General features: G+C 40.2%; 1 protein-coding gene across 1 annotated transcript in view; it reads right to left on the bottom strand.

The window, feature by feature from the left end:
- Positions 1 to 2,761: 2,761 nt before the first annotated feature.
- The window catches only part of lrrc8da (leucine rich repeat containing 8 VRAC subunit Da), a 13,316-nt gene continuing 3,047 nt past the window's right edge, over positions 2,762 to 13,030 (bottom strand). Inside the window, exon 2 of the mRNA XM_079570051.1 lies at positions 2,762 to 5,863. Coding sequence (XP_079426177.1) covers positions 3,345 to 5,861 — 2,517 coding nt within the window. The 5' untranslated portion in view covers positions 5,862 to 5,863 and the 3' untranslated portion in view covers positions 2,762 to 3,344. The remainder of the gene's footprint in view (positions 5,864 to 13,030) is intronic.

The following is a 13,030-nucleotide window of genomic DNA, read 5'->3' as shown; positions in this document are numbered from 1 at the left end:
CTGCATCAGTGTGGCCAGTAGATGGCGGCATTTCGCAGTATTTGACACTATTAGTAAATACTACACAGTTGTACTGTCCACAGGTGACTGTTCCTACATCTCTTACTATTTTAACCTTTTACATTAGGGTGGCGTATATGGTGGTCTAATGAGCTTTATCCTCCTCAACTGGCTTTCTAATAAATGCTACTACATGTGGTCAAAACATTTGACCATCCAAGAACCAATAGGCCTACATCGATATCACCTTTAGGACTGGGTTCAAAAAGGGTATAAAATAGACCTAAAATTGACACAATATTGAATCGGATCGCAATACTTTGTGCCGCAATGCCAAGTATCGATACTTTATCAAGTATTGCCATACTATCAATATTTATCAATGTTTGGAGGTATTTTTCATGCACTGCTTTATTTTCCCGTAATAGTTGCACAGCAGTTTGTTACATTTTGTGTTAATGCACTTTTCAATCTAAACACTTCAATAAATGTCAAATGGCATTTGGTTTATAACTTTTCAACATTTTCCTACACATTTTAGGGTAAACATATGACATATTACTTATCATAAGTACTTACTGTATTGCAATACGTATCGGATCGGCCCCTGAGTATCATGATACGTCCGGATCGTGACAAAAGTGGATCGTCCCAGCCCTACTAAACTGGGACAAATCCATGTCTAAACCAGAGCCGTCTCTCTAGTGGCAGTTGAGTTTCAAGGCGATGCATAGAGATGCTCATTATTAAAATAGAAAAGATGCATCTATCCCTAAAGAACCAGCCTGGTCTAAGCCAGGAAAAAACACCTACATCTAACACAACTACATCATAAATGAAATAATCTATTGAGAAAATGCAGATAACACTGAGTACCGCCTGAAGAAGCCTAAGTTGCACCAGTGATTTGAAGACCACTTACTTGGTTATGTTTAGATTAGTCTGTAGCTTCTAATCTAGTATTGCAAAATACATTTGTTTTGTGATATCACTATGATTTCCGTAGTTTTCACATTTCATGTTGTAACTTTTTGTTTATAATTCAGATTCCCTGAAAAAGTTACAAGTAATCTATTGGAAAGTATAAGATCCTGACATGTTGAAGGTAAGCAACCCATCTTTATTGCAACAGAAACATCATTTAGGCGGGAAAATAATTAGATTATTACATTAATAAGTCAAACACTGTTCACTGAGGCTTTCTTAATCAAAGCACAAACATGTTTTCATGAAAACATAGGCATGGTCTATATATGGCTCGCTGACAGATGTAATCTGCTTTGATTGCACTCAGCCAGGGAGTCATCCAGTGCATGATTAATAGTGAGACATTTCTCTGTTCTTGTTCCAGCCATAAAAAATGAACTTTGTGCCCATGTGGGAGATGAGTTTCTATAAACTTTCTGTAAACTCCACATGCATGGTTTATCAATCTAAACTTTAAGAGCTATAAATGTTCACTTTTCCAAGATTATCTGTGCTTGTTAAGGAAAGAAAATACCAGAATTATTATTGAGAGACAGTTTATTTATTTTTTTGTTATTTATTATTTAACTTTTTTTTTTACATAATTCTAAAGTAAGAAAATCAGTCCTACTCAGTGCTAGTCCTATCACACATTCAAACAGGATTAAAACATTGCTAAAGAGGTTTCCCTTTTGTTGCTAATGCCAGTGTTTGGACAGGCCTCGTCACGACATTCACTCTGTGCGTCTACTGTGGATCATTATTGTTACAAACTCATGTCTCTGAATTCAAGAAAAATGGTGCTTAATCTCCACCTGAGGTCGATACAAAACAAAGTGGCATTGGGTGGCATTGGATTCTCGTCCGTAGTGTCGTATGAAAATTCGGTTTTGTATCAACGAGTATGGCATTTTTGTTGTAGTCCTTCTCTCATCAAAGCAAAGATAGCAGCAGTTAAGGCAAAAGATTGTTCCCATGGTGTGCATTGAATACCTGAGTACCTATAAACAATGACATTGGAGCAAACAGTTTTGGTCTAAAACACAGTGCAAAGCTAGTTTTCTATTATTAAATACTGTGTACATTTAAAAACAAAGATGCAAAGCAACTATTAGTGTGCTGGCAAAGCTAGTAATCAAAGTTCTTAAATTATATAGATACAAGAAAACAGTAAAACACTATATTTGTTAAAGTGAAAGAATAGATTTACATTGTTGGTCGGACCACATGAATGAAAACACAAGTATATTGTCAAAGTTACATTTCACGGGATGGATTTATTGTACATACAGGCCCGTCTACCAAGAAGAATAAGAAGATGTTAAGACTGAGGGAGTGTCAATCCACTCCGCTTGATTCCGAGATGAGGGTTTGTCCAGCTGGCAAGGGAGGAGTGAGGTATCGGTGGGTGGCATTTGGTGGCATGGTCAAAAAAATACATGTTGTGATGGACTTAAAGTGCATATGACAGATTAGACTAGCCATTGACCAGAGCATAGTTAACACAATTCAATTGTGTAATGGAAAAAAAAAGAAAAAACATATCCCTGATTTGAAATTTTTGTGATGTTTATTTTTACTTTGTTCTTTGGATATGGTTGTCACTGTGCAACTACACAGTACTTATTTATTTTAAAAGAGGGATATTATGCTTTTTGCAAGTATTTAGTAATGATCTCAAACAAATCTTTATCACTATCTTACACGTTGTTGGTTAGAAAATGCAATATTGATCCAAAACAGATGAAACAAAATATCCAGTAGTTTCACTGCCTGGTTATCCAGCGATCTCCCCATATGCCTCTCCCACACCCCTCCCCTTTACTGCACAGTTGCTTAAAAGAAGACAAAAAAAGATAAGGATAGGATTACGCTTAGCAAGAGGGGTGAAGAAAGCATTTCCTGGACCTAAAGATGAGCATGTGGCTCGAAACACAACTCCAGGTACAGTATGTTGTGAGAACAATATCATAACGCCCCCCCTTTAAATAAAATCTGCAAAAGACTTCACTCATGTAAAACTAAGGTTAGCATAATCTTATCACACTAAGTAGTATTACAAAAATACTGAAACCTGTCATTTGCACTTTAAATGATTCATCTCAACATCTGAGGTTTTTATTTTGAGATATTCTTTATGGGGAAAAAAAACATAATTAAGGAAGGAAAAGATTAATAGTAGCTCGTGTGACATATCTGACATCACATCACACTAGAATCTAAAAACAACCAACATGAGGGCACCAGCACACCCATATCAGACCAGACTAATGCCGTCCTCATAGACCCACAACCCCATTAGCAAACACTGTAAGAAGTCCTTCATGCCTAGTTTCCTCATGTTACAGCTGCCCGCCAAAGGTGTGACCCTCTTTGTACTACAAGCCACTGGTGAAGGACACATTGGTCTCCCTGCTTATGCTCTCTTTCGCCTCCTGTGGCAGTGTGTCGAAGAGATGGTCCTCCACCACCAGCCCGCTCTTCTTCAGCAGCCGGCAGTTCGCGAGCGTTGCCGGAAGCCTGTCCAGACAGTTCCCGCGAAGCTCCAGCTGAGTCAGCTGGACCAGCTGACCCATGGTTTCCGGTAGAGTGGTGAGCGCGTTGTGTGCTACGCATAGCACCTTTAGCTTAGTGCATCGGAACAGCTGCTTGGGTAGGACTTCCAGCTTATTGCCGTTGATTGCCAGGTATTGGAGGCTGTGAAGCAGTCCGATGTCAGGGGGCAGTACCGTGATGGAGTTTTGGCCCAGGTCTAAGTGGCGAAGCTTAGGTAGAGTGAACAGCGCTGGGGGTAAGGACTCGAGCTTGTTGTGGTTCAGATGGAGGGCTTCCAAAGACTTGACTTGTCCTATTGATGAGGGAATACTGCTGATTTTGTTGTGCCAAAGTTTCAAACAAGCCAGTCTCTTCAGATGCTGGAAGCTGATGATCTCCTCTATGGTCCGGATGTTGTTGGACTTCAGATCGAGGTCTTGCAAGTTGCTCAAGCTAAAAATGGCGTGAGGTATCCTTTCGAGTTCACAATTGTGAAGCTCCAGTTCGATAAGACTTGTCATTTTCTTAAGGCTATTCAAAACCATTAATTTTGTGCCGTCGTTGTGAACTACCAGTTTTATCAAATGTGGCGAAAGGTCGGTGATGTTTGTCGGCATTTTTGTGAGGTTGCTTTTCAAACACAAAGTCTTTAAGTGCCTCAAGTCTCGCATAGACTCCAGTCCGATCATTTTGTTGTTTTCCGAGTTCAGGTTGCCGACGAGATTTAGCTCTCGCAGGCTTCTTAGTAAGTACACCCAGGCTGGGATTTCGGCGACGTCTGTGAACTTGACGTGAAGGCACCTCAAGTGGTCTCGAAGGAACGCAAAGCCTGTCTGTTCCACTTTGGCGGGGCAGTGGCAGAGGTGCAGCTCCAGTAGGCTCGTCATTTGAGAAACCTTTGCGGTGAATCTAGCATCGGGTATGAGCTCCAGTTTGAGTATCTCTAGGTCGGTGAGGTCGAAAACGGCATTCGGGAGTCCAGAAAGCATGAAAAGATGCAGTTCTTGTTGGTCTTGCGCGTTCCGGGTCACAAGCTGTCTCAATTTCTCAAAAGTCCATTCGTGATTTAAGCTGATCTCTCTCAGTTTGTTCTCGCTAACTTCAGATAGGAAAACGCCAAATCGTTTCGAGTAAAGCTGGTCGTATTGGTCGACCATGTGTAACAGGAATGCAAAGTCGTTCTTGACGTCTGGAATGTCACTGAAGCTGCTCTCCTCGCGGACTTTCTCAAATGAGTACTCTTTCAAAGGTCTGCGGAACACCCAAAAGAGAGAATACAAGCAGGTCATCCCGTAGATCAATATTAAAGCCATGTAGCTAATTAGCAGCTTATTTAGCATGAAAGCCATGTTGTGAGTGCAGAAAAATCGTCCGTAGCCAGTCAGGTGCTGGATATCTGGTTTACATTCATGCTTAAAGTTGATTTTAACCAAAAAAGTCGACGTATAGGACAATATCAAAATGAACTTGGCTGTTTTGACGATGGTCTGAGCGACGTAAAGCTTGTAAATAAAGTCACTGTCCTCCACGTGGGCTCTGAATTTCCGCACTTTCTCGAACAGCGCCTTGGCTTGCTCGCCGTCTTTTTTGTCGAGGATTGTCATCGTGCTAGGAACCTCCGTGATGGGTTTGTCGGCGGAAACTTTCACCCCGAGCATTGGCGTGGAGGGGTTCGGGTTGGCGCCGTCCTCCTTCTCCTCTTGCGACACCTGCTTCGGACCAGACGTGGCGCTGGTGAGCCTCTGCTTGTTCTCTTCCGAGTCCTCGCAAGCAGTCTCGGACAGCGCTTTGGTCGTCCACGGAGATTCGAAGCAACGTCCCAGGATGGAGACAAAATGTTCGATCTTTGAGCTGGTTTTGGGATACTTGAACCAGAAGTTGCTGCTTACCATGAGGACGATTGTATGGATGAGAGTTAGATACGGAAAGTACTTGGAATACCATGGCAAGGCAACGTGGTAACAAATTTGGTTGATAAAAATATACTGCTGATAGTCTAGGTTTGTTTTCCTGCCCGTCGGTTGAGGCTGGACATTGGTGGTGTGGATTTCGTGAACAGCCGAATCAGGCAAGTCTTTAGTTGCCATCGAAATAGTGGAGGCGAGGGGGGCAGCGGTGGCCGGAGACGTTGCCTGGGGGGTAGTGGCTGCGTGTGGGCCGCTCTGAGGTGAGCTCTCGGGGTCCTCCAGGTAAGGCAGACAGGCCACCTGGTCCTTGGTGATCTGCATGGTCATGGCGAAGATGGCCAGCATGAGCATGACCAGCCCCAGGTAGTCCATAAACACGTCCCACCATGGCTTCAGGATGCGGTATGTGGGCTGGATGTCGTTCAGCGAGGCGACCTCTGTCAGGGTGAACATCCCTGCAACAAAGAAACGTTTGCGAATAGGTTAGTACCAGAACAGTGTCATATTTTTTCTGATTTGGAACGGCAGGCAACTCTACAGGCTCTACAATTCACTGAAAACCCAAACAGGGTATATACTGTATGCTACGATAACTATTGTCTGTTTGTATTGTAACAAAAACAACTTACCATATAATTTACAAAGTATATTATCAATCATGAACTAACAGGAAGTAGTTGTTGTTTACATCAGTGGTTCCCAACTATTTTCTCTGCTGTACCCCTTGAGTCGTTCACTTATTCTCCAAGTACCCCCTATCTCAAAGATCCTGCCAGAATGTTTACAAAGTGATCAACTAAACTTAGATTATTCCATATTTAGAAGAGGGGGTAAGTTTAAAAACAGAAAAAAAAACTGTCAAAGTCAAATGTTTGACCATTAAAAATAACTCTTCTTTGAATGTATTATATTAAAATTATACTCAGTTTCACACTTTTTCTAAATATAAAACTGAAGTAGGTCCCCGATGTACCCCTGGTTGGGAAACACTGGTTTATATCAGTAAAACTGTCTGTAATTTTGTGTAAAATCTTGCATATTTTTGTGTAATGTGTTGATAACCGTGTTGTTTTAAACTCCTTGTTATGAAGGGTATTTGTCAAAGGAATTTGAATGTAGAATCGAACACTTCATTTCCATCAATCTTGTAAACCTGAATCCATAGGGTTCTTCTAATTTATGGCCATATCCCAGTATTCTTATAGTATGGTGATTATTACAAACAAAATTGAATTGAACTTTAAATTAACACCCAATTTCCTCACTTAGTGGGATGGCCATTCAGATACCAGGATAGTTGTGCTCCTACTGGGCACACCTAATCTAACAATCTAATCTCCTAGGTCTAATTCTATTTCTACCATTTACTCTTTACAATATCTTTTGTTACACACCTGCCAACTACACATGGGCGAACATCAAAGCCCCACAGGGACAAAGGGCAGGCGAAAGAGCAAAGTGCACTTGGCAAGTTATACTCTATACAGCAATTACGTCACAAGACAGATAACTAGAAGATTTGACTTCTAGTGACGGGCTACTATACTTAAAGGGGCTGGATGCATGTTGGCCATTTTATATTCACTACTGCCACCTCAGGTCTTACACGTAACTGCAGCTTCTATATTAAGCTCGTGCATGACGGCACTTCGGACCCGAATTAACACCTTTTTGAGTGACAGCGCAGGATTTTAGAGGCAGTTGTGATAAATATGTCTGGGAAATATGTCTTAGGACATTGTCGGAACATATAGGGGGAGGAAAATACTTAATTTTAACATTTTTAAACTCTGTATAGTCCCTTTAACTTTCTTCATTTATCACACATTTAAATAGCGCCAGGGTTATAGATCTTGTTCCTGCCTTCGTGGGACTTTGACAAATGTCTCAACCTGGGACGTGAGCCGAGGGATGTGGCGCCTGGATGTGTAAGGCGCAGATAGGGAACAGCAAAGTCATTGTTGTCATTATTTATCATTGGAATGCGTCTACATACTGCCCCATTAGAGAGGTCATAACAGGGACATACCCCGATACAATGGTGTCTAGGATTAGAGGTGTGTGTGAACCAAATCCACATGACTCTACTCATTCTGAACACATTACTATCAAACGCACAAGTTACAAGTTTAAGTTTTTTTTCTCCTGCTAATGCTAGGGTAGAGATTTGTTGGATTGACCCAAATTCTGCAATTCTCACAAATTAAATGATCTTTGCTTCAAGGGTCACAGTTTGTATTGGGAATGTATGTGACATGTCATGGCCAAACTGTCCTTACCGACTTCATGTAAAGATCCTTGTCATTAGAGCACCACAAAATATTGCAAATTTCAATGAACTTAGTGCAAAACGAGTACTACATGCAAAGTGGATCTGGTGGATTTCATTCACACCATAATACTACAACACCGGCATTTCAAATGATAATTTAGCTGCAACATGCCCACAAAACATTTAACAGACACACACACACTAGTGTGTCCCAGCATGTTGTTCTCCAGAAAACATTGGGTTTCGTCACCAATTATATCAATTTCTGCTCTAAACGGTTCCATGATTGTCACAAACTGTCATTTTTTTCTGTAGAAACAAGAATTGTATCCCACTTCATAAAAGGCAACAGTTAATTCAGGCCACACAGCTTTCTGGTTTGGATTATGTTGATTTCATATAAATGCGTTCCACTGCATCTGTGCTAAAGCCTTTGAATACAGTTTTCCATTCGGCAATTAGATTAATCACAGGAGATGTTATAGGACCCACCACTGTGATCTATATGCAGAAGTGTGATGGCAATCTGAAGAAGCAAGAAGGGGGCAGCTTTGGCTGCTGTTTATTTACTCTTCCTGGTGTCCTGCCTGATTATTTGTTGAATTTAATGTATGTCATGTCAAATGCTTACCAGTTGAGGTTTCAGGACATTTTGACTCTTGAGTGACATATGACACATTAGACAATTTGTTTAACACAATTCTATTTAAGATGTTGCTAAATATTTTGCCCAGTTTTATATAGTTTGGCCATTTTTGTGATGTTTATAGTTTCACTTCCTTATTGGACACTGACAGGAGGTGACATAGATAGAGGTAACAAAAAAATTAAATGTTGCCGACCATGTTATATCAATGGGAGATGAGTCAAAACTGCTGTGGAACTTTACTTCTATCAATGTCACTCCTGCCATTAGATTTCTGTTCAACATTTCTTCATTAATTTGCTGCTTCATTGAAATAAAATTATAATTATTACTTACAACAGATGTAATCCATGTAAATAAGTTATATTTTCAAAAGCATGAAAACCGATCATATGCACTTTAAGAATGGGGTCAGAAGGAACGAGGCGCAGAGGACTTTGTGTGCGGACAGTCTTCTGACCCTTGAACAGTGTAAATCCCATGTTAAGGAGTACCACCATGTAAATGCTCTGGTTATTGATTATTTGTATTATTATGTTAATGTTGTTGTAATAGTTTTAATTGAATACATTTTTACGTTATTGTTGTCCATATATATTTGTAAAACTGTTCAAACAGGTCCCTCACTTTGCAAATGAGACATTGCGTGTCAAGAGACTACTTGTATAAATAAAGAATAATAGATACATTTTATTTTTTTAATTGCAGAGATCTTCACATTTTAGATTTATAAACTGTGTAAGCAAAAAAGCGATTTAAGCGAATCGAGATCAGATCAGAGACTGTAAACCAATAAGAAAATGGTTGTTTTCTTTCCAGTTGGTGTGTTATTGACAACAAGTGCGAAAGGGGAACAAAGACACGTGCTGCCTTTTCCTGGACAAAGGGAGGGGATTCCATTTTAGACACAAATCAATATTTTAAGTCAAGAACTTCCTGTCTTTTATGGATCTAATTCCTAGAATCAAAATTGTTGTTTGGTTGTTTTTCATATGATGGGAGAGAGGTAAACTAATCATAGTTTGTTTATACACGTTATGCATTAATACTCTGCTCTATACTAGCAAAAACAACAATCTGCTCGCATTCAGATATACTGTATTATGTATGAAACCTGTTAACCCTGTACTTTAGACCAGATGCATGGGATTCTTGTGTGAGATCAGGAGTTCATATTTCAGTTTTCTCTCACGTGTTACATGCTCCTGGTTGTGTTGAAAATGTGGACTGTCAACTCAGAGCCGTAAAACATAGTATAAAGGTTGCGGTTTGATGCCGGCTCTGTTATATATCCTTGGGCAAGACCCTTCACCCTCCTTACTCGTGTGAATGTGCTAGAGAGTAAATATTGGCCGATCGTAGCTTTGGGAAACTTGTTAAGCTTGGAAGCGACTACTGCCAAAAGTAGTTAATGGGCTGAAGATGTTGAACAGGCAACCAGAGAGAGAAAAGCAGAAATCAACATCACACGAGGGTTACAAAAGGTTAGCGTGCGGCTTTCCTGCCCTGCTTTTGTTTTTTTTGAATTGTTTTCTCCACGTCCCACTCACGCTTCGCTTAATTGCCCGTTATTTTGTCTTAATCGCGAGATGTAATTACTGTTTTGTTGAGTCTGGAAGCGCCGCTTTAGGAGCCCGGTGGTCTTGTTCCTACAAATATTTGGACGTCAGGATTTGTCGAGACGACTTCAAACGGGAAGTGGTCGTTCTAAAGCGCGCGTCTGCGGAATAAAGTACTGATTCATAATGTTGTAAACCAGGCCTGACAGCTGTGATGGTTCACTTCCTGCTCTCTCTTTCTTCGCCGCGGCCGAGGGTTGAATTCGGTTAACTCTGTCCAGACATATCACAACGTGTTCCACAAATAGGGGCCAACTGTTGGATCCATGTTGCTGACATGTTTTAATGACATGCACTGTGAGCTGCGTCAGTCTGTGCGTTCATTCATGGCTCTGGCATGTTGGGAATTTTTGTATACGGCAATCCGTAAATCATCCGTATGATCTGCAATGGCTGCGCCGACTTTGTGCGAACCTTCTTTGGGAGAACATGCATACTGGATTAAAGGGATATTTCAGGATTTTTGACATAGGGCTTCATTTCCTAGTTATCCAGAGTGTTGCTGGTACCTGGAGATATTTTTTTGGGAATTCAAGCAGTTCTTATATTTGAAGAGTTTCGTGGCGCTAGGCTAGCACATTTCTATGGTATCAGCTAGTCACTTATAACGCCAGAAAAGTGTAAAGAATTTTTAAAGAGGGGGTATTCTGCTTTTTTCAGTCACATAGCACCAGTCTATATCACACTACAATGATGACCAAACCTTCTGTTGGTCTGTATATGCAGTAAATTAGAATAACTGCCTTGTATAAAATGTCTCTCTCAAAATGGCTGTAGTGAATGTCTTGAAATAGGCCTCTGTCTCTTTAAGAACCTCTGAGCCTTTCCGACACGCCCCCTCCACACTCTGTCTGTGGCATCAGTGGGGAGGGGGTTCTGCTGAGGAGCAGTGGTTGGTTACTCGGCTGGTGACGAAAGCTCGGAGGCGTCTCCAGGAGGTGGGGGCGTTCCTAGGAGGACTCAGGCAAACCTATCCCTAAAATGGCCGCCATCAGAGTTTTTACAGATTACTCAAAAATACGTGAATGTGCCAAGGCAACACTTCAGGCATGTTTTTAATGAGGGAATGACATAATAACATGATGTAAGTTTGAAAAAGTCGATTTTGCAGAATATCTCCCTTTTAAGAATTAGATACCAATTTCAAGATAACATATGTAAATTTTGTCAAATTGATATCGAATCTCAAGAACATTTATTTTATGAATGTAGCAATGTGAAGAAATTTTGGGTTGAGTTATACAATTGGTTGAAGGTAAAGAACAATGTACCTATGTTGGATTATCAAATGTCAAATTTGGAGTATTTATGAAAGATAGAATATATGTATAAGAATTTGATAATACTGAGTACATTTTATTTACAGAGATTTAGAAATTTAGAATGTAAATCCCAATTTTGTTCCTTTTAAAAATGAACTGATGTCCTTGTATAAGCCTCTTAAAATTCTAGAATGTAAAAGTGCCTTAAAACTATGTGAAAAATTATCTATATATATGAGCTAATGCCCTGATGTTTTTGTAACAAATGTTTATTTTTTTTTGTTGATTTTTTGATGCTGCTTAGATTTTCACGCACAGCAGTCATTTGTATTGCCTTTTTTGATTAAGATACATTGTCATTTGACTTTGCAATAAAAATAAAAAAAAATAACGCCAGACTAGCGATATAAATGTTTGTGTCGATAGAGTAATTTTAACCATTTTGCATTTAAAATACCTTATATTTGAGCAGTATCAGCTTCGTGGTTGTATAAGCTACGCAGCGGCGGAGTGATCTGCTAGAAAATAGTCCCTCAAAGTGCGATCATTCATGTGATGCAGATCAGTTATATTCCAAAAATTATTCTATCGACACAGACATTTATATGGTTAGTCTGGCGTTATTTTGCCTCAGGTGCTCTGTGGAGCGGGTCAGACTGTTTTTAATGCAGGCTAGCTGATACCATAGAAATGCACTAGCCTTGCACTAGCCTAGTGCCACGAAACTCTTCAAATGTAAGAACTGCATGAATTACAAAAAAAATAAAAATCTCCAGAAATCAGCAACACTCTGGGAACTAGGAAATGAGGCCCTATGTCAAAAACCCTGAAATATCCCTTTAAAGGGAAAAGACACGCACCAACAGGAGCTACTGCGCACCGTGAGGATATAAATTCAACTACTTTTAATATGCGCAGAAAGCCTAGGGGTGAAAACTGTGGAACATTATGCTCGGGGATAAATAATACTTTCACTGAAGGACTAAAACTCTATGTTCTGGTCAAGGGTTTTCTCAAATTGTGATATATACTGTAGGTCAGGGGTCACCAACCTTATTTCAGCTGAGGGCTACTTTAAGAGCATTAAGTTGTTCGAGGGCTACCAGTTAAAAACAAATCCTAAAGACTTAAACGTACACTGTTCACTTATAGGATATTGACCCCATATTATATTAAAATAGCTTTATTTTAAACTCATACCGAGTCACAAGAACCGAAATAACTGTAATTTTAAGAATTAGATTCAAGAAAATGAAGTGTTTTACACTTTAGAAAAAGTCCCAAGGGCTACTGGACATGCCCCAAAGGGCCCCTGGGTGCCCGCAGGCACCACGTTGGTGACCCCTGCTGTAGGTATTCCTGGTGTGGGTCTTCATAACCTCTTAACCCCCACATGAACCGAGCACATTTTCTCCTGTTTGGCCTGACCCAAAACTACAAGCAAAAGAGTGGCGACAAAAACATGCCGGAAAAGCAAGAATGACGCAATACGAAAGCGACAAAAACACACAACAAAAGACTGATGGAAAAAGCAACAAAAATGAGAGGAAAAAATGTCAACATGTGGAAAAAACACAGCAAAAAAGTGATGAAAAAGCAACAAAAGAGCGACCAAAAAGTGACAAAAAAGCGGCGACAACACAACATAAAAAGTTACTCTGGCCTTTAGGCGGTAAGCTACAGAGGCTTTTAGATTAGGGTAAAGCCGAACTGGAGAAAAAGAGCTTGGTTAAGGGTAATGTTGTCAATTTCCTTTACCTGTATATTCCTCCTTTCAGATTAGTGCTCCTGGTCCAACTCCATACATTTTCTGAGGTGATAAT

This window comes from Gobius niger (assembly GCF_951799975.1).
Source record: "Gobius niger genome assembly, chromosome: 13".
Classification (NCBI taxonomy): domain Eukaryota; kingdom Metazoa; phylum Chordata; class Actinopteri; order Gobiiformes; family Gobiidae; genus Gobius; species Gobius niger.
Note: the sequence above shows the minus strand (reverse complement) of the source record. Positions and strands in the feature narration are given on the sequence as shown.